Source organism: Callionymus lyra, chromosome 13 (assembly GCF_982586985.1).
Source record: "Callionymus lyra chromosome 13, fCalLyr1.hap1.1, whole genome shotgun sequence".
Classification (NCBI taxonomy): Eukaryota; Metazoa; Chordata; class Actinopteri; order Syngnathiformes; family Callionymidae; genus Callionymus; species Callionymus lyra.
Window position 1 is genome coordinate 20,282,260 of NC_141830.1, and position 22,975 is coordinate 20,305,234.

At 37.0% G+C, this 22,975-nt stretch overlaps 1 protein-coding gene across 1 annotated transcript in view; it reads left to right on the plus strand.

Moving 5' to 3' along the window:
- otud7b (OTU deubiquitinase 7B) overlaps positions 1-22,975 on the plus strand; it is a 34,354-nt gene that overhangs the window by 5,403 nt on the left and 5,976 nt on the right. The window contains exons 2-9 of the mRNA XM_087805529.1: positions 16,948-17,169; positions 17,922-18,092; positions 19,187-19,414; positions 20,378-20,479; positions 20,856-20,983; positions 21,517-21,623; positions 21,880-22,007; positions 22,549-22,698. Of these exons, the coding sequence (XP_087661655.1) occupies positions 17,085-17,169; positions 17,922-18,092; positions 19,187-19,414; positions 20,378-20,479; positions 20,856-20,983; positions 21,517-21,623; positions 21,880-22,007; positions 22,549-22,698 (1,099 nt within the window). The 5' untranslated portion in view covers positions 16,948-17,084. The remainder of the gene's footprint in view (positions 1-16,947; positions 17,170-17,921; positions 18,093-19,186; positions 19,415-20,377; positions 20,480-20,855; positions 20,984-21,516; positions 21,624-21,879; positions 22,008-22,548; positions 22,699-22,975) is intronic.

Genomic DNA, 22,975 nt, shown 5'->3' on the forward strand with positions numbered 1-22,975 from the left:
GCATATAAAATATTCTTTTGGGTTAAAGTTTTTCGAAACAGAATATTGTGTGAGTTTATTTTCTAGATAAAGGTTCAACCCTCAACCCTGCAATAGAATCTTCCTGCTCCCATGTATCACGTTGACATAATAGTGTCTGAATAAGGTAGGTTGGAACGTGACTGGGGCAAAGCAGCGTTGTTGAATTGACCAGGGAGTGCATTATTAGAAGTGCTATATTCATAAGCTTGCTTCGTATAAGGGAATTAATATATATGCGTGAAATAAATGCTCTGCAAAAGAAGGATCTCTACTTGCTGTGCAGACTGAGGTCAATTTGGTCAGAAGCTTACTCTGGACCACAATGACACTGTGGCGGTCTTTGTGGTGGTCTTTAGCATTAAGTGCTGCAGTAGTAACAAAGTACTTGTTTATGTAGAAATCTTCTGTCTACATATACATGTTATGTAGAAGATTAAATAGATCCAGTTTTTGTACTTGTTTTGCACTGTTTCTTTGAAAGTGCTTAATGCTTTGGTCCATCTCCGGCCAGGATAACAGAAGGTCTCTCGTTGATAGCATTTTCACCTTGAGACATACCATCTACAAAAAAAAACACATTGATGTACAAGTACATAAATCATTGTTGAGACTTGATGGTAATTAAAGGATACATTGCTACCATCTTTGTGCCAGTCTTGCACCTCAGTGAGTCTTTCCCTAGACGGAGCTTGTCTAGCAATATTAAAGCCTGGTCAGTACACTGCTTACACGTAAATATTTAACAAATGTAGTATGTACAGTACGTGTCAACTAATACGTCAGTTGTCTCGAGCAAAAGTTCTTTTGAGAACAATTGACTAGAAAAATAAATTCTGACACTTCTAATGTCGTTGAGTCTCTCTGTTCCTGGTACGTTGATCCTTCACTGCGAGAGTAATCCTGCTCACAGCCTTGATGAGACGCCTGTCACCCCCGATGACATCATCCAGAGAGTGACGTGGTGAGTCCCTGCTGTGGACCAGGCCTGCCCCGAGCACGTGGGGCTTCGCATAAGCATTAGTGCCGGGCCGCCTGCAGAGCTCGTTGCCTGTTCAGCCACTGGCTCTGGATCTTGTTGGGCTTGGTCGGCTTCACATTCAGGCTGATTTGGAGCGAGTGAACATCTGAATTAGAGCTGTTTTATAACTCTGTTTTAAATGTGACCGCGTTAAACACACTATGACGTCTTAAATGTTGAGTAAAGTACCCTTTTTCTGTAATGTAAGTTGCATTCTTACGTGATGTTTGATCGAACTATCCTTTTTCCATTGATATCTACAGCAAAATAAGGTTTGAGTTTAAGGGATAAATCAGAAGATGGAAGCATTATGCTGGAAAAGAAATGCTAGAAAAAACATCTATCTGATGTAAACCCACGTTAAACCCCCAGTTTGCTTTCCAGAATGGGAAAACTGGATGAATAAAAAAGAACAGAACAAGATGAAGTTTATGTGAAACAAATGTACTGCTTCAGGGTATGAAATACGCTAATTGAAGCAGATGGCGTTCCTTTCTAAATGTGATTTATGTAACACAGTTTGTACTGTAATCAAAAAAGTGTTATGGCATCAGTTGAAAACCTGACATATTCCAATCATGCATTTAAACACTCGTTGGACAAGACTGAGCCAAAGTAGGGCAGAGGTGAAGATGATATTTATTATTTATCACAAAAAGACAATTACAAATGTTAGTTGCACACAATATACGGTAAGTCTCGAAGCAAATTGATTTGTTGTCAAAGCTTGTTGCACCAAAAAGGACTTTTAGGATATTGAACTTGCAGTAAGTGTAGTGCATAGAAATACCCTGTACAACTGCTTTGAACTCAAAGTGTCCAAAGCTGATCGATGTAAGAACGACACAAGGTACATTTAAAGGTCTGAAGCCGCTGACCAACCATTTTATAGTACCTCAGTGTGTCGCATTGTGCTTCTACGGTAATACTGCAGCTATTCAGTCACCTAGCAACCAACGTGAGTTCAAAATTATGATCCAAACGTCAACTTTTTAACTTGTCAATTACCATTGGGCATTATGAAGTGTGTAAATAGTAGGCGTGTGTATTGGCGAAGTACAACAGCTTCGATAATTGCTATACATTGTAATATGTTGCAATATTGTGGGGAAAACAATATTTCTGTAGTACTTGACTCTGGTGTTGCATAATCTACAGACCAGATGACTGTTCAACAAAGTTGTAACTACTTTAATTTGTTTTAAAACAAAAATATGTCCAAACATCAGCTTGTAAAGCTGCTGAAGCCAAGTGTATCCTCTCATCCCCAGCAGAGGACGTAATTGCTGCTGCCGTCTAGCGACAAGAAGCTTAGTTGCAACAGAAAAATGAACAAATGCCTTTAATATTTGCATGCCAATTGTAAAAAAAAAATTCACACAGTTTAAAGAACAATAAACTATGAAGGGACAACAGTAAAAAAAATTATTTAACATCTATAAAATAAAAAAAATAAACAAATAAATACAAAAAATATATATAAACGGTTCTGTCAATATTTTCTGACACCCTGAAAAAGTTGTTATTTAAACAAAATACTTAATCTACCAACAACTGGACTATCAGCTCATTGAACGTTTGACTTCTTCAGTACGACATCAATATGAATCTAGTCAGCTGAGGTTGAAGCCGTACTGTGTTGTTGTGTGAAATACTAACAGGCTGCTCCTGATATAGCACTCTCAGTGGCACACCGACTTGTAGGCCTGTTAATTTACACTCCTTTACTGGTGATTACTGGTACTGACTGCATTGATGGGGCCTTGGAAACTCTGGGGCCGCTTTTAATAGATGGACTAATAAACCCTCTGTATAGGTGGGGAAAAGGGGAGTAGGCAAACATAGACTGCACTGTGATTTCACTCGACAAACATGACTTCTTTGATTTATGTGTTTGGAAACATAGTACAGGCTCTCCAGTAGCCATAAGCTGTTTGTCGATTTGAGATAGACTAGCAGTTATAGGCTAAAGAACACAGATCATCTTGGTACAGTACCTATTATAAAATCAAATCTTGAATGAGTGATGAAATTGTTAAAAAAAAGATGATCACTAATACAAATGTTTTCATTTTTTATATCATTATCTGTAATGTATTTTTCTTGGATGTATTTAAATACGACATGTAAGCTTAATGAGGAATAAACAAAAATACATTTCTCAATATTATCTCTTTATTTTATTATAATACTGAATAGTAAACTTTCAAAAGCCAGCATCAAATATATGAATTGTAAGGACTAGAACATGAGACAATATAATATTTACTCACCATCTATATGTGGGCATTCACACTTCTATTATTTATCCATTTTAAATTGATCTGCGTCAAGGTCACAATGAAAACTCATCTCTTTCAATGTAATCACAGATAAAATAAGCCATAGAAACATGTAGTTTCCCATACTTGGGTGCTTCGTAAACACCTCCGGGAGAGTAATAACAGGGAAGTAGATCAGCTGAAAAAGCGCTAAGCGTGGTCTGTATCATAATCTCTAAGAGCTGATGTCATAGAGCTGTGGTGCTTGTACCAAAGAGCTTTGTGTTGGTTACATTGCTGCACAGCCTGACTGTGATGACGATGTACTTTGCACTAAAGTATGTTGGAGGCAGTGGCCAATCTTAAAGTGCACTTTCATTCTTAACCTGAGGAATTTGAGATGTTGGGGTGTGTCCTCACACCCAATTACTGATATGAACAGCAAAAAGAAAAATAAGAAAAGTCGCCATTCTGAATGTGTCTTTCCAGCTCTATACACGGACTACTGTGACTCATTGGATCATGGATTTGAGTCCTGATCATGGAATCGATGCTCGACCCTTTAAAACTTAGGCGTTAAATGTTATAAATGGTGAATTTTTTTCAACTTTCATGTGGGTTTCAAAATGTTTTTGACCAAATTAGAATATAAAACACAATATTTGTAACTTCCTTACTTGTTTTTGTAAGTATGTTGAGTTGACACCATTGTTAGAAATGTGCAGGAGTCACTTTTAAACATATACAAATTAGGACAGTTGGTAGTTGTTGTACTTTCATTTTACTTGATAAGCCAGTTTGTCAGTTTCATTGTGAAGTTGAGGATTTTTATCAACTTCATTAGTTAGATGGATATGGAGCGTAAACTGAGATTCTTTTGTGATGATTTGTGCCTAATGATTCCTCTATTTTCAAGAAATCAATATTTTGACAATATTTTATAACAATACATCATTTGTTTATTTATCTTTAGAATTTAGAGGATATTTGTGGTGAAACTGTAATTATTTTCAATTGTTTTATAGTCGTTTAAATGGCGATGGGATATTACATTTTTCACGGAATTACCAACTATATTCAACTACCATAATGGTCATCTACATTGACCTTCAATTGACAAAATCAACATTTGTCAAAATACGTTGGACATTGTTGTTAGCTCACTAATTAATAGTAAAATTTGATTTAACAGTTTAAAAAAAAGTACCTTTAACTCATAATTAAAATAATTTATTGGAATGTCAAGCTCTAACAAAATGCAGAAATAAAGCTGCAACGTTAAAAAAAATGTGACTGTAAGCTTTGGAATGGTCTTCTACTCCCTCTGCGTTTAATTGATCTACTGACTCCTTGAAGAAACATCTTTAGACCTTTTTATTTGTGCAGGCTTTTTCTCAATTATCTCTGTTTGTTACTGTGTTTTCCTGACCTTTTTCAGTTTTTAAATGTGTGTGTATTTTTAACTGTGTATTGTTCTGTTGTTCAAGCGTTTTGTGACACTGGTCTGCAAAAGGCGCTACAAATAAGAAATAAATTGCATACTTGCTTACATTAGTTGCCCTTTAAACTTTTTGCATATAAAGTCTATTAATGAAATCCAAATCTAGTGTTATTTTGGCAACATCCTTCTCTTGCAGGCAGACCGAGGAAGTATATCTGTGGTCATATTTACTGTTTTTAAACCTTGTATTGCCTGTGGGACAAGGTGACCCATTGGCCCATTGGTTAAGCAACAACATTTGCTTTAGAATGGTTTGCTTTGAGCTCTTGTTAGAAACACAGACTCCTGGCTCTTTGGGTATTTCATTTGAACCATTTTAAAGACAGTCGTCTGGGCCGAGAGGCCACCACAGGGGAATTTGCTTCTTCCACTCCAGGATTTTTGTGTTGTGACTGGACAGCTTCTGGACTCAACCAGTGTCAGTGGGATGTGGTCAGAGAAGGCACGCTCTGTGTGGAATCTCTGACATCAGCTGTGTATGACTATGTGAACAAGCTTCTGTTTTGTTTTTCACTAAACACACAAACCTCCTCAGCTGGTGGTGAAAACTTCATCAGGTTTGGAATGTGCAAACATGTGTGACACAGGAAAATGTCCTTATAAGCACTGACACGTTTAAATGAACTTGTACGTTCTAGGTCAAGGCCAAAAAAAGGATTAATACCTTCTTTGGAAGTGAGTTCTGCTTTTCCTGGACGGCAGCAACATCTGTTTTTCTCGACATCGATGTTCCCAAAAAGCTTTCTTGGACGTACATGAATCCAAGCTAATGGACCAACGATCCAAGCTAACGGCACATGGGTGTACCAAATTAGGACATCGAAACCAATCGATTTCCCCGATGCAAAGGATTATTTATGAAGCTGTTTTTTTGCTTCATTCAAACAAACACAAAATATACACTTGCTTAAATGTAATTTAAAACCTCTATTAAGTGCTGACAGTGCTATAAAATATGAAAAATGGAGGTAGTGCTTTTGTTTTGGTCATTAAAGGGAATCTCAAATAAAACTGGATTGGTAAGAGACTCATGATCAGCTAGCACTAGATGTGTACAGGTATTGACTGTTTTAAAAGGCAAGCTTAATTAGATTTAATGGCTTAATAGCAAACATATGTATGCGAATTCTGAGCCGCTCTAGTAGAAGAACTCACATTTCTCCGATCCTTAAAACTCTTCACTGGCTTCCAGTTTCTTTCAGGATCAACTTTAAAATTCTGGTTCTTACTTTCAGATCTATTCATGGTCAGACCTTCCATCAGTGATCTGATCGAGACTTACACCCCAGCTCCGGCTCTGAGGTCTGTGGATCAGAATCTACTGATGGTTCCTCGCATACGGTTCAGGACCAGAGGAGAGAAATCCTTCCAGACTGTTGCTCCTAAGCTTCAGTTTTATCTTGACCTTTAAAGTATATACTTTATTGAGTATTGTTTTGATTGTTTAAGCGCTTTGTGACCCTGGTCTGGAAAAGCGCTATATAAATAAAAATTACTTACTTACTTACTTACTAGGGCTGAACAATTCATCGCGTTTGCCATATAATCGTGGTGCTAAAAAATGAAATCGTTATATAGCAAAGGTTGCGATTTAATTTAATTTTATGTTATTTCATTTTCAAACCGTCATGTAAATAATAAATAACGTGACTTAAGAGCGGCGCCGAGCTGAACAAGCGTTAGAGACGTAAACACTCTGCTTATACCTGTTTATCACTGACGCCGACAGAAGCTAAAGAAGGATAGTGTATGGCGACATGTGTCTCAACAACATGGAACAACATGTAGTATCAGCGTCACAACTGAACGCCTTCAAAATTCATGCATGACCGCAACTCGAGACCACTAGCGGAGTAGTGAGTTGACGACACACACGAACGATCATCTGATATGATGATGGCAGCTCCGATGGATGAAAGAACCTCCAGTGTTTTCAACACTTTACATCCTGACATCAGTTCGTAAATTTGAATTGAGACGTGTGTCTGCTGGTATGTTTGCGTGTGCGCACGCTTCTTTACTCTGCACTGAAGTTTGTGTGATTTATTATTGACTAATAAATATACATGTTTACATCACAGTTCTTAAAGTTTTTGCCGTGAATATGTTTATTTGTTTACAACTGTAATTAAAGTAAAACCAAACTAAATAAACCATCTCCCTTTATTTCAATGTATGCTTAATTTGTCTTTATCTTAATATCTCAATAACGTTATCTTAACAATCACAAATAAATACATTTTACTGTAAAGTGAATTCTTTATTTTATTACAGAAAAAATGCATAAAAAAAGGACAAAAAAATGAATGGCTATATTTAGGAAAATAATCGATTATTTTTAAATAATCGTTCAGCCCTAATATGTACAAGCAAACATTGCAGCATGTACCAGTATGTATTGCGTGTTACAGCTGAGTACTGCACTCTAGGATTAACAGTACTGACCCTTGAGTTAATGGAGATGAACTCCTTGCGTCCTTTTCCTTTGTTGGTTCTTTTCATTAGAATTCAAGGGCAGTTTCATGGAGGCTAACCTTTAAGTGGAAGTATTCACCTGGAATATAAAGTTACTTTTAGTTGTTTCTCTGTGGCTCAAATTGTAAGGACATTATACAAACATTTGAATATGATGCTTTTTGGTGATATTTCACACATATACAACGATTGTTATTACACATAACTGTGTGTTTCAACGAGCTATTCCTCCTAGAACTGCACTATTCTTACTACACAATTGTTTTTGCTCTATGGTGCAGATTCTAGAACGTCATGAAATGCATTTTTCTTCCTTGGTTTTGTGCAGAACCTCTCAAGCAACAAACAGATGATTGTTCAGCACATGTGAAAACACCATTGCAGCGAAAGTTGGGATTAACTGTGTGTGTAGGGTTTCCACCACTTGAGCAAAGATCAAGCTGCTTCCTATAGCTTTCATGTTATGTAATGAGTGAGTGTAAACGCAGCTCAGTCGATAACCAGATTACCTCACAACACAGATAAAGACGCCTGTGTGACGGAGAGCTCACCACACTAATGTTTTTCATCCTTGTCTGGTTTCTCTTCTTGCCTTTAGCAATAGGAAGCATTTCTTTGCTTTAACATCCAAATTGTCTCATCTATCATTAAAAAAGAATCACCAGGTGAGGTATATAATAATAATAATAATAATAATAATAATCTCTATTTATATAGCTCCTTTCTAGACCATATATATACATATAATATACAGCTCTAAAACAGTGTTTTTCAACCTTTTTTGAGCCATTAAACAAATCACGCCACCAGCCAAAAATATAGTACATATACATATAGTCATAATTTAGTGGTGTGTTAATACAAGTGTGATTTTCAAGGGTATATCTCCGATCACGAGGGAAAGTGGCTTTTGTTGCGTTCTCATTTGAACCTGCTGCTTCAGTTTGATAAAACTAACGTGATATTGTGTCACAAGAACTCTGTGACTCTCGTAGACTTCAAGGGATCAACATTTTGTTGACTTTATTATAAAAAACAAGCTTATTATTGGTTCACATATTTATGAATTGCGTGAGATAGCTGATAAAGCATGTGGTATCAATTCATCATGTTGTTTTAATGTACAGAGATCATCCCTTTGGTGACATATTTATAAGATGGAAATTTAATATCTACCCTTGTTACTACAAACACTGTGTGTCAATATCAATGTTGATTTTTAATGTAAGTAAGTCATTCATTTTTAATTGTAATGTGTCTCTGATGTCAACATCTCACCATGACAAGTGAGGCTGCAAATGTGTACATACTCCACCTTCAAACTTGTTGGGAAGTCATTCCCTTTTCATTCGTGATACATATGAATGTTGATGTTGAAAAAGAGTGGCTGCTCTACATGTCAATCAAATGGTCAAACACTGACTGGTTGATCTCCCTTTTATACGACTGCACCAATCGGCACAATAACCATATGATTGACATACAGAGCAGCCAATCTGAGCTCTCTTCCCTATTATTTGCAATAATAATGCTTTTAGACCAATTAGATGAAAACATATTTTCTAAGGGACACCTGACGATCCCTCAAGGCCCAGCGGTTGAAAAACACTGTTCTAGAAAAAGAAACCACTGCAAAATGATCCGTTTCTCTGATTTGACTACTTTTACTAATGGAGATTGGGCCATGATAGGGTCTGGATCTGGTGGTCCTTCCTTCACAACGATTGACCTAACTGTGTGGCATAGAGCATTTTCCTTCTGGAAAAAAACGATCCTCATAGTTGGAGAAACATTGTCAGAGCAGAAGGAAGCGTTTCTATTCCAAGATAACTTGATTTTAAGTCCTCTGCAAAGAAGAATCTGCCCAAAACAAAAATAAAGGAAAATAAAGCAAGGCGAAAACGTAACATTCACGTGTTCATCAAGACAAGGTTGATGAGGAAAATAATGCATGAATATTGATTTCAACTGTTTTGCTTTTGTGTTAGAACACTACTTGTTTGCTATCGTAGTGTAAAGTGTACTTTAAGCAATGCAGTAAAAAATGTAAGAGTAAATGCTTCTTTCCGGAACATTCTATTTGTTTGGTTAGATTGGAGCAGGATTTTCCAAATGAAGTTTGTATATTCAGAGTTACGACCGCACTCAAAGGTTATTATATTCTCTATAACGTCGTTGAAAACCGTCGATTCAATAGAATAACTGGAGCTCTTGCGAGTTCACCAGGTGCAGACTTGTGTTTTGTTTTAGTTTCCAGCTGCTGCTCGCCACCTTTGCCAGACATTCAAAGTGTTTCAAGGGTTCGGTGGAAGTTACAGTTATCAAACTGGTTTGGTCATAAATGAACAAATCCCAGACTTTTAAAAACACCTGTCACATGTTCTCTGTTGACTGAAGAGCAGCATGTTCAAAATATTGAGAGAAAATATCCTTTGAATGAAGCTCTCAACAGTAAAAAATACATTAATATGAATGTATGAATGACTAAGGGTTAGTTTGCGATGTGACTGTATACTATATACAGTATGGCATGTATACAGCAAATTCTTTAAAGCAAACTCACTAGGCTGAAAAATGTTGTGTTCCTACTTGAAGAAGAATTAAAATCAACGTCGTATTTCTATGAACTAATAAGTGTTGTTTGAGTTTCAAACTATCTAGATTTGATGTGTTGTGGAAACCTTCAAATCTGAACCCCCCTGTTGCCAAATGTAGTCTAGTTTACCTATTTTGGAAATGTGGTCACCAAATCTTCTGGCTGGGTTCCGACCCGTTGAATGTGCACATGCAAAACTGCCACCTGTCCACTCCTACCTGCTCTGACGCTGGTAACAAAACTGAAATTGTAGTGACGCAGAGAGAATAATTACTAAATTACTTACTTACTTACACTGCCTGGAGGTGATACGTGGTCTATTTAAAGAGAACAGTGTTACAATAAACACATATACTATTATTTGTACCAAATGTATCATTTAAATGGGTTAATTTACTTTTATCATCCCAACCCCACTTCAAAATATTTTTTATAAATACGTATTCATTTATTTCAGTTAAACTGTCTTTAATCAGTTGGTAAATTACATTAAATTGCTTTTCTACTAGGTGAGAAATGTGGGGTAAGGAACTAGAGAACATAAAGGAGGTTGCGCAATAATTAAATATATACTAGGGTTGAACAATTATTGAAAATAATCCAATTATTTTCCACAATACTGCGATTACGATTAAATATGCGATTTTTCTTTTCAACGTCCTCTTTTCATGCATTTTTTCAAATCCAATATATAATTCATTTTACAGTCAAATGTACTTCTTTTGACTGTTAAGATAAAGTTAAAATCAAGCATACATTGAAATATTTATTCTTTAGTTACTTTAATTACAGTTGTAAACAAACATAATACTGTATATTCACTGCAAATACCTAAAAAAAACTTGTGTTAAAAGGTGTGGTGGACACATTTATATATATTATTCAATATTAAATCACACAAACCTCAGTACAGAGTAAAGAAAAGTCCAAACACTGGTCAGTCATTCTGCTTTTTACTTTCAGTACATTTTTGCACAGTTGCTGTCATTTCTCCGTCATATGTAAGTGCATCTCCTGTGATATAAAATGATATATTGTAATTTATACAATTTTGCTTTGTGTGATTGTACAAGGTAATACCATGGAGTAGCACACACACAAACATGCCAGCAGCGCATGCACAAACAAACACGGCAGCAGACACACGTCTCTATTTAAATTTACGAACCGATATCAAGATGTAAACGTGTTGAAAACTAGTCTGGTTTGTTCATTCATTTGAGCTGCCATCGTCATATTATTCGTGTGTTATCAACTCACTACTCTGTGTGGACATATAGGTTGTCAGAGTTTGCTTGTGAGTCTGATGGTACGAAACTATTTTGTTCCATGTTGTTGACACACTGGTGGCATTTTATCCACACAGTTGACATATACTGCTGCTCTTTAGCTTCTGTCGACGTCCTTGATCAACGGGTTAAAGAGGAGTGTTGACGCCTCCGTTTGTGCTCGGGGCCCCTCACGTGAAAATCAAATGAGCACAAAATTAAATTAAATTTCAACCTTATGAAAATCGGGAACTGTATGAACTATGCAGTGGTTCTTCACATGTAAAACAGTAACTCGAATAGCTGTCTTTTGGGACTTTCATTTGTATTCATTATTATATCCCAGTTAAGCTAAATATCAGTTAATAATTCAAAGTATAACAGTTTTAAGAAAAGGTCATCTTTGTCTCCAAAAATATACATCGTACAATAACATAATTGCATTCAACGTGTTCAAAACAACAAAAACAGCTTTCCTGCACTTTCCAGTGATATCAAAATAGATTTGGAGGTTACTAAGGAAGAATGAAAGGTTCATGAAAAACAGTTTTGATAAGCGCAAAAGCCTCTCTTCCTTTAAATGTCCATTTTTAGGCTCGCTGCTTAGCACAGGTCCTGGCACTTCCCTGGATGACACACTTGTTCTGCCTCATGGGTACGCCCTGTTCACCCTTTATTTCATTACTCATACAGCTGAGCCATGCACAGAGGGCGTGTCAGTTCCGCTGAAGTCACACAGATAGTTTATGTGCTGGAACCAAAATAGAATGACATATTTATAGATCATATCTTTGATTGTGTTCCAGCAGACACACCAATGAAGTCATCCAGTTTTTAGAAGTGCTTCTGACTTTTGTTGGTTCTTTTTAATCACTTATATTCAATTAATTTCTCATTTTTTCATTTCAAACTCATTTTCCAAAGGTTAAGTTAGCATCTACAGCAGGGTCCCCCACTGATCAAGTCCAAAAGGTCTACCTTTATCACATTTGCTAAACATAAGTACAAATTTCAGTCAGATCACTTCCACTGAATGGACTGAATAGACTGATAGTCATGATGGAAGAATTCTTTATCGGGAAATTACTTGCATAAATAAGTAGAGTTGGATATTGCGGTCAAGAAAGAGAAAAATGTACTAATATTTGCACACTTTTCCTCTTAGAGTATCTTCCAAATATGTCCATTAGACCTGGCCTTAAGCTCAGTGTCCGCCACATCCTCCACTGCAGACAAGATCAGGGGCACCATGTACTAAGAAGTTCCTCATTTTAATTTCCTACTAAGAACACTCAAACCCGGAAAATAATGCACAACAATGTTCAGAATATTCAGAACTTCAGAACTTTTCCTTTGTTCATCCAAATAAACGTCGACTTCAGACAGGTTCATCCCTTTTCTCGCCATCATTTAAATAAGTCAATCCTAGCTAAATGAACCACGAGACCCAAGATTCCTCTATATTTTGTAGGATAAAAGTGTTTTACAAATAGTCATCATGTGATGGTGTGTTAATATAAGTGTGCGTTTAAAGAATATAGCTCCAATCGCGGGATCTCATGAGGGAAACTTTGAAACAACACAAATATTTTTTCTGTGACTCTCTCAGCAAAGATTTAAAGCGATCAAAAGTACATAATTTTGTTCGTTATTTTATTAAAAAACAAATGTATTGTTCCTGAATTTCTGAATTGCTTGAAATGCCTGTTCGCACTTTTTGCCCTTTTCATTCTTGATACGTATGAACCTTTCTGTGCGTACACTGAAGGAGGGGGAGCTTTTCAATCGACCGGTAGATTTAAGTTGTACAGCTTTTATAAATTATTTATGTATTATGTATATATATATATATGTGTGTGTGACAATAAAAAAAAACAGGATACATGGTGGAGACTTGTGACGCTGTGAAGACAATTAATGTAAGACATTACATGACACACATGTATTCAGGCAAAAGTCTCTTGTTCAGTGACCCCCAACCACTGCCCTTGTTTCCCTGTTAACAGCAACAGAGTTCAAATTTCACATGGTGGATGTTGCAACTTTCAACTGTACAGACAGGCTGCCCTTATTCTACATGTTGATGCAAAAGCCTGTTGAATGTGTTGGAGCAGCACACGCTGTGAGTGAAAAGCCACTGACCTGAAAATAAATTGTTCAACACTATTAACACAAATGCATACAGCACTTTTTTAGTATTGAGTAAATCGTTTTTAACAGGTGTGATTTTTAATGTTTGTTGTGTATTCATAGATAGAAGTTTTAAAATGGTTATGGATATAGTTATAATGGATATAGTTCAGAGTGTTCCTTCAATTTAGGTCACACTATACTGACTGACCCAGCTTGAGTACCTTACACAATGAAGCGTGACAAAGCTTCTACAATACAAACATCTTTTGGTTACTAAGTACCGGACACACTAGTAATTCAGTCATTCCGTTTTGAGCCTTTTTTAAAGAAGTCCTTATTAACTTAAGTGCTCATCTCTCGCTCATCTCCAGCACCTAAGAGTGCATACTATCTATAGGTATTTACAGGATGTCTGAAAAGGATATGTAAGTGAAATATTTCTGAACTAGGTAAAGACAAAGAGTGAGACACTCACAGGGAGAGAAGGTAAATGAGAATGGTAAATTCAAAATGGAAAACAAACCTTAGGAACAATTATTCTGAGCATATATCTTAAAGTGAACACAATACATAACACGATATTCTACTGCCGCTGCTGAGATAAAGCGAGTTAATCGAAGTTTCCATGTTACCACAGGTTTTATCCACTTCTGTTAGGGGTTATCCATTTGGTTTATAATTTCAATTCAACAGTAATACATCTTGGACACATAATCTCTACATTTACATTGGCCATTAGAGGACTTTTTATCTCCTCCTTTTCTGCTTTGTCATCTTTTTTTTTTGTAATGAAAAGGATTGAACACATGCTTTTAATTTTTTATCCATTATAGTCATTCCACTCTTTATGTGTTTTATATACAAATTGTATTTCAAATTTTGAGTTGCAGCTCAAGATCCATGTTGGAAATCTTGCTTCATAAGTACCACGTTGATTTTTATTTCTTTATTTTGTACCAACATTTTTTTTGCAGTCAAAATGGAAGCTGCAATGCAAATGTGAAGGTGTTTGTTCCTCAACTGACATCTTTAAAAACATGTGTCTCTAGTCAGAGGACTGAAGTGACCCTATTCATGTCCATTGTAAGCGGCTGCAGTGGACAGTGGTGACCTCTGCCTCCTTCCGTGATGTAGGCTGTTCTCGCACTCACACCACGTGTTATCAGCAGCTATCATTACGTAATCCCCACTGCCAGACAAAAGCTCAGCCGTCGCAGACGCAAATCTCTGCCCTATGTTGGCAGCGCCGTCCTTCTGTGTTACACCCTCATTTGACTTGCTTTGAACCCCACTTAATAAACACCTTTGCACCCTTTTTTAGTGGCAACCTATTTAAATTAGTATTTTAGTTCTCGGCTGTAGAGTGAGAGCTCAAAACTGGAGGTAAAGTAATATAAGCCGAACAATCTTTTTCTTTATTTATTATGATGAGCTGATGGTCTATAGCTAGTTTTTCATCAAACTGTAGTAGCTGATATATTTAATTAGATTTAGCTAATCAGATACACATCTGGGACCAACTTAACCACATATAATTTATGTATTTTTCAACGTGATATATTAATTTGTAATTGATAAAAGTGACGTATGTCACTGACTGTCCTTAGAGATCCCCTTCTGTTGTGTTATCAGTTTTATCTTGACCTTTAAAGTATGTACTTTATTGAATATTGTTTTGATTGTTTAAGCACTTTGTGACCCTGGCCTGGAAAAGCGCTATATAAATAAAAATGACTTACTTACTTACTTACTTCTGACAATGCTTCTCAGTATCTTTTCCGGCTCCTGCTCTGGTCAGGTTTTTCAAACAGTCAAACACAATTAAGTATTCGAAATACCTGTCTGCAATTTGCAGACCGATTTTGCAGAAGTCTAAAAGTCGGACCAGTTATAGGTGAAAAAGCTGCGATCCACTGATCCGAAACAAGCAGTTTAATAACTATATTTGCGCTGACACCACGCGCCGGCGCTGCTGCAGAGAAGATGTGAGCGGATGTTTGGAGAGGGAAAAACCGCTTCACAAGATTTAACAGCACTAACTATATTAAGCATCTAGAGAAGCGTCACCTCAACACTATTAACAGATCGGAGAAAACAGAAAGACGAAACAAAGCAGCTAACGTTGCTGTTCTGTAGAGACGAGAGAAACTTTGTCGAGAAAGTCAACAATAACAAACATTCTTGTTAGTGTTAATGTTGAATTCATCATTGGAATCCGTCTCATACAATAAATAGTGTTTAATACTAGTTGAATAAAGACTGAGTTCCGTGTGTGACATCAGCGAGCGGACACAATACATTTATCAAGTTTAGTTTATTCATAACTCCGTTAAATGCTTTACTAACTTTACTTTTAAATCATTTTGATCTGTAATGTGATTATTGACTCTAAGAATACTTTTATTTGTTTATTCTAAGTCTTATTACCAAAGTGTTATTATTTAGTTCTGGACTTTTTGTGATCACTCAATAATCTTGACACTTACAGGGTTGTTTGTATTTTGTTCTAAATGGTTTCTTAGGATTTTGTTTCACCAACTTGTCAACGTCACAGATTGTCTACTTGTTTTTCAGGTTTCAGGGAAACAATGTTTACAATTTAACTTTATTCTTTTTTTCTTTTTGTTCTCAAGATGCTTAAACTATTTATTTGAATAAATGCTAACTTTGTAATTCTATGTTGTTATTGTGGTGATACCTATTGTGTGTGGGTGTGAGGACTAGTACATTTATAAATTGATTTATATATTCCTAGTGATAACACAAGAGAGAGAGGGATGAAAGACCAGTGGATGTAACAGGGAATGATAACTTCTCTGCAGAGGAGGATCTGTGAACACTGACATTAAAAGTAGAGAATAAAGAGTTACAGTAATGTTATGGGTTACAAATCTATATATGATGTACATGTTAGCACAATTAGGTTGAAAAGGTTGTAGTATGGAGGTTTGTGTATTTGCAGAAATCATTTTCAAGTTGCAGAACACTGAGAAAAAGTATTTCTACCACTGGACAAAGATTATATTATCTGGAAGCCATGCATCTAAGCTTAAGTTCTCCAGCCTTGAAAAAAATAATAGCATTTTTTCTTCTCATCCATGCTGTCGCCCTGTGTATAATAAAGACGGAGGAGCTGAGGTTGGTGGTGAGTCTAAAGTGAGAGCGTGATGGCGAGGTGTAAGAAGAGTAAACTCGTGACTCATAGGACTGTGGAAAAGCTTTGCTGAGTCAGTGATGAGGCAGCGACACAGCATGTTGGAGGAGAAATGACTGACAACCCAATCAGTCTGTTTTTATCTTTAACGAATAGAGTTTATAATTCAATTATGACATTACATTTGTTGGCATTTTTTTTTTCTTTCTCTGATTCCTCTCTTCCGGCATTCCTCACTAATTTTGGAAAACTTAGATGGTTACTACTGGACGTCTATAAATGCGATGTAGAAACACAATTTCCGTTTGTTTTCCTCACAACAGTATAACCTGTTAAGTGAGTGTGGTTAGACCGATGGCGTAATAGATGACTAGAACGGTGTCAGGTTCAATAACAACCGGGCCTTAGCTAGTCTTCAAAAAGAGTTGAACAAGGTCACAAGTACTTTCTGTTCTATTTTTGTTGTTGCTGTTTACAAAAGTTAAAAAGCATTTTTTGTCTTTTCTGCATTGTTTTACAGGTGAACCTGACAGTGTAGCAGCTCACAGAGGGACAGCTGAGGGACCTCTTCCTCTTTTCCCTCACTGCCTGGTTGCTGGTGATTTTTTTTTTTCTTCTGCACGGACGATCCCCGCAAACTGTTGAATTCATGATCACATGACCGTGGATATGGACGCGGTCCTTTCCGACTTTGTCCGTTCCACTGGAGCTGAACCGGGATTGGCTAGAGATCTACTAGAAGGTGAGACACACTACTGGTCATGTTTTTGGTGATTCAAATATTATTTTACTTTATTTCTTCAATTTCTTCACCAAGCACTACTGTGCTATTGATAATATGGCCACTGATATTACTTAATTATATACTTTTGCAACTGTTTCTGTGGCTCCATTATTAAGACACAGCAACCTCTTACGCTACTACTGAAGATAGTGCTATTAAAGAAGCTTCTGTTACTGTCATACTTTAATTATTATAATATATTAATAAATATAATAATAATATAATGAATTATTTAATGCAGCCAAAACTGACTCTTCCATCAGCACCACTTTTTATGAAAAACGTAACCATCTTAACATTGTTACTTGCAAAGATATAGTTTAATCTGCAGGCATAATGGTTAGAACCAAGCACCAAGGCAGCCATTCTTGCTGACAAAATACAGCTTAGTCATTTCTGTTTACCAGTTGTCCCATGTTTATGTTAATTGGACCATCTTGTATGATGAAATGGTATAGCTGGAGTCAACAGGGCTGCCGTTGCCTAGCAGCAACACAAGTTGCAGATAAGAATATTTGTCAGTGATATAGAGTCCTGCAATGCAGTAAACAGCTGCAAACAAGTGAGATACCGACTTGTGTTGTTCTGGCCTTCAATGTGTCTGTGATGGTCTGCAGTTGAGCGTTTACTATTAAATCGGCTCCAATTGTCTCAATGCAACTCTCAAGTTATCGTGCTGGACCTGGCAAGCTGACTTTCTTTCCCCACAGGCAAGAACTGGGACATCACTGCGGCCCTCAATGATTTTGAGCAGTTGCGACAGGTGCATGCTGGGAATCTTACATATTCATTTACAGAAGAGAGGACATATCCGCCCCCTGAGAAGGAAATGGCCAGAGTTGGGCGGCCAGTATTGCAACGTCAAGATGAAGTGGTGCAAGGTGAGGGAACTTCATGCACTTCACTTGACAACCACTGACTTATAGTAGATTTATTTTTTTTGTACTGCTTTACCCTAGTTTAGACTGATCAAATGTACCTATTCTCTGAGCAACATCATCCTGCACCTACATATACCATATCTTTGATCCAATATATCGTCATTACCATTCAAGTCTAATGCTGTGTCTCAAATCGCATACTTTTAGTACACTAGAAGTTAGTATGCAACAGGATAGTGTACGTCTTTAGTACCAAATTCTCCACAGATAGTATGTCTCAAATCAAGCTATTTGAACGCTATCGCCACCTGCTGGCAGCACATTTTGCAAGTTTGGAAAAAGAAATAAAGAAGAAATATGAGAATCGAAATATTCTCCATCAGCACCGAAGACGTCTCATCCTTCTACTGCTGCTGAAAATACACCTGACGTATTTGAATATATATATATATATATATATATATATACAGTATATATGACGTAACTTCCGTTTACAACGTCACTAAGATGGAGCGGTTTAGTGTAGATAGTGTCCATCGATCCATACTCAGTTTTGTGGGCGTTTTAGTGTCAATTTAGTGTGCATGGCGCACTAAATTTCGCATACTAAGAATTGAGACGCACTTACGCACTAAAAATACTAACTTTGAGTACGCAAGTATGCGATTTGAGACACAGCATAAGTCTTAAACGTAATCTCTTCTCTTCAAGGTACAAAAAAAACCCATTCTGTGTTTTGTGGATTCGCCTTATCATCCTTCAGTAAATGTTGTACACCTAAAGTGGGACCTGTTTCAGGGTTCTCTGTAATGTCATGTTGACAGATAGGGATACCCTGCCAACATTTTTGCCTTGAGGGAATTCTCAGTCTTTTAAATGTACTCATTATTAAACTTGTCTTTTTGGTTGTCTACATTTACAAAACTATATTTCATAAAATAATCTCAGATACACTTTTAGTCTTTTAATCAACCACTGTAATACCAATTTTATTTACAACTTAAAATGTTTTTAAAGATACCTTAAAAGGTTGTTGCTCTTGAAAACCATTCTTAAATAAAGATAAATAACAATCGATTTCCTGTTTGTGCCAGCTACAGAAAAGCGTCTCTCAAGGGGCATATCCCACGCTAGTTCTACCATCGTGTCACTGGCTCGCTCTCACGTCTCAAGCACTGGAGGAAGCAACACCGAGCCTCTTCTGGACACGCCACTGTGCACTTTCCAACTACCGGACCTCACCATGTATCGCGACGACTTCCGTGGCTTCATTGAGAGGGATCTCATCGAGCAATCTATGATGGTGGCCTTGGAGCACGCCGGTGAGCGTACGCCGAATGTTGTGTTTGAGAAAGGGACATGTTGACTGTGTGTTGTTAAGGCTCCTCCTTACATCTACTGACTCTTTCAAGAAACATCTTTAGACGTTTTTATTAGTTCAGGCTTTTCCTTGATTTTCTGGAACTCCTGTTGTGTTCTCAGTTTTATCTTGACCTTTAAAGTATATACTTTATTGAATATTGTTTTGATTGTTTAAGCGCTTTGTGACCCTGGTCTGGAAAAGCGCTATACAAATAAAAATGACTTACTTACTTACTCACTTACTTACTTACTATTACATGTTATAGTCAGACAAGTACAAAAGTCAAAACCATGTTACAAGCTTTTGACGCATCACAGGGACTAAGAAAATAGCCACCTTGTAAGTTTTCATGCGTCTTAATACAGACTAAGACTTGGGGTCTCATGAGGGCCAATTGCTGTCAAAACAAATAGCTGGCTAGCTTGACAAGCTGCCGTTTTATTCCCCTGTATGTTGCTGTCACAAATGTATGAAGAAATTTTCATCACTATTGTCGCTCTTGTGATCACATGACTAGCAAATCTACCGGAAGAGATTTGTGGAATTGTTGTCCTGGCATAGCAGGTTTTAGGTGTTAGCTGCCTGGACGGTTAAGTTTTTTGAAATTACTATTTCTGTGATTTTGAGAATGTAATTTTAAGTCATTTATTGTACAGTTATTTTTTTTGAGTAAATGGTTTTACTTATGTTTATGTTTTTTTCAGTACAATAGTTAAAATAATAACTTTCTCTTTATTCATTAATTTATTGTATTCCATTTGATCTCTTAAAAGGGATTTTTACTGTAATAATGTTCAATAATGAATTGCTCAATATTGAGCCTGCAATTTTTAATCATTCACAAATAGTGAAGTTATTTGGTTTACATTTTTAAAATCACCAATAACAGTCAAGTACATGAAGATCCTCTCTGTGTCTGCAGGGAGGCTCAATTGGTGGACAAAAGTCGTTTCAAACTGTCAGAACCTGCTGCCTCTGGCAACAAGCGGCGACGGAAACTGTCTGTTACACGCTGCTTCGCTCGGTGAGTCTTACAGATGTTTTAACAAGACCCCAATGAATGTGTTTCTTCACCCTCCATTAGCACTCATTTATAGAGCGTCTGTGTTCGCACAGGCAACAATTGTCTTGTACACTGTTCCTGTGCACATTAATCGAGGTACTGTGGCCTAATAGCTTTGCATATTGTAGAAGGCTTTCTTTTCTTGACACTAATCCGACACCTCAACATGGTTAACCTGTCAACTGTAGCTTTTTAAAATCTTAAAAAAAGAAATACAGCCAATGTGTTGATTGACGTTAGCGGCCGCACTCTCTTCTTGAATAGTTTCTCTTTAAAAAAAAAAGTGCAATTTTTGTCGCCATTGTATAAGAAATGTCTTGTTTCAATATCCATACAGGTATGTGGGGGTTTCATGACCGGGACTTGATGCTGAGAAAATCCTTGTACGCCTTGATGGACAACGGGATGGAAAGGGAAGCTCTGAAGCGCAGATGGAGGTGGCAGCAGACGCAGCAAAACAAAGAGGTTTGTGCTGGTGTCTGGCTTCTTATTTAAGAGCACATGTAAAACCTTTCTTTGAAAAGTATGGATAAGATTTGTGTTTCTGCAGTTTTAAGGTTGTAAAACATAAAATGATAGATGTATATTATTTATAGGATTAAATGTCTTGCTCATTAATGAGTGTATACCACGTTCACACAAAGAACACACATTTTTTGGAAAAAATAACTTTTCAGTTCAGATTTAATTTTGTTTTGTTTTTCCCTCACTGCAGCTCAATGTAAAAATAAAATCACATTTTCTAAGATGTATAACCCTGGTGTTATCCCCAAAAACATGCAAGTTGCCTTTAGGTCACCTTGACCAAGATAAAACACAAGGGATACCTCAAACACATTTGTTTTGTCACAGAGATAAAACAATGCTGAAAAGCAAAAAATAAGTACAGCAGTTTATGGCTAGCTAGCTTCTGCTATGTGATCAACATTGTGTTTGTCTTTTGGTATGTCCAACACTCTTTCTAAATGACAGGTGTGTGTGTGTGTGTTTCTTTTTAGTCCGGTCTGGTCTACACTGAGGAAGAGTGGCAGAAAGAGTGGAACGAGCTGCTGAAACTGGCCTCCAGTGAGCCGAGAATACATTACAGCACCAACAACACTAACGGGTAAGATTCAGGAGAAATTAAATGACCTGACTAATAACTGAGCTCCATCACATTAACCACTAATTCACAAGACTGCTATTTTAAGTTCCTGTTTTCACTCTCTCCACATTGTGGCTGTTTGTTTGTATCTTAATTCAACATAGACATGTGGGGCAGGAAGCCCAGTAATTTATAAATTGTTATCAACGCCCAACATACATATTTTTTCGTCAGCAGTACCGAATATATGTTAATAAGAAATATTTTTACTCTTCAGGGGTGAATCCTCAGATGAGCCTGTGTATGAGAGTTTAGAAGAGTTCCATGTCTTCGTTCTGGCTCACGTCCTGAAGCGTCCCATCGTAGTGGTGGCTGACACTGTGCTCAGAGACTCTGGAGGAGAAGGTGAGTCTCCCTCCTGTGACCCATAAATCACACTTATCTTATGGGATATCGTCTTATTTCCCGTCATTTGTTATTCTGGGGTAGAGCCGCTTAATCACGTTCAAGAATATTGGCGTAGAAACTTAGATGACAGTAGAGCATATGGCTTCTTTGTGATTTATGACCGCTCACCCTCAAGCTAATTGTGAGTTTGCACCAGCACTTGTGTCGCAGAAGCAGGTCAGCGAGGTTGTGCTTCTATCATTCTACTGCATATGTACTGTGCATAAAGTAAAACTTTTCACACAATTTATACTGTTTCACAAGGTGCTGGAGTTCATTATTTTCAACTGACTTACTTCCTGTTTAGCCTAAAAATAAGATTCTAATTGAGGATCTTGTCATTTAAAGCCAAGAGCATACCTTGTATTCCAGTTTGGGAACAATATATAAATCTTTACACCGTTTCAATGAGATGTTTTTTATTTTAAAATTTAAAATGTTCATTTTCATCTTTTAAGTTTAGAGGAATCACGACTTTGCCCTTGATCTTGTGCCGCAGCCTTCGCTCCCATCCCGTTCGGAGGCATATACCTACCACTGGAAGTGCCAGCTGCCAAGTGCCATCGCTCGCCCCTGGTCCTGGCATACGACCAGGCCCACTTTTCTGCCCTGGTGTCCATGGAACAGAAGGACAGTTCCAAAGAGCAAGGTAAGAGTCTGGAGAGTGAAAGTCATCAGACCTTTTCCAGTTTTGTTAAATGTTGTGTTTAATTACTTGGACTTTCTTTAATCAACTAATTTACTTGGAAGTACAGGTCTCGATAAACAAGTTGAATAAAAGCGATTAAACTTCATATGTTTCATAATCATTTTATATATATTCTATATAAATGTATTTTCTTATCATCAGCTGGATCAAACTTTAAGATCTCAAAAAAGCTGCAAAATACTATACAGCTTTTCTCATCATCCTCAGGTGTTTTGAG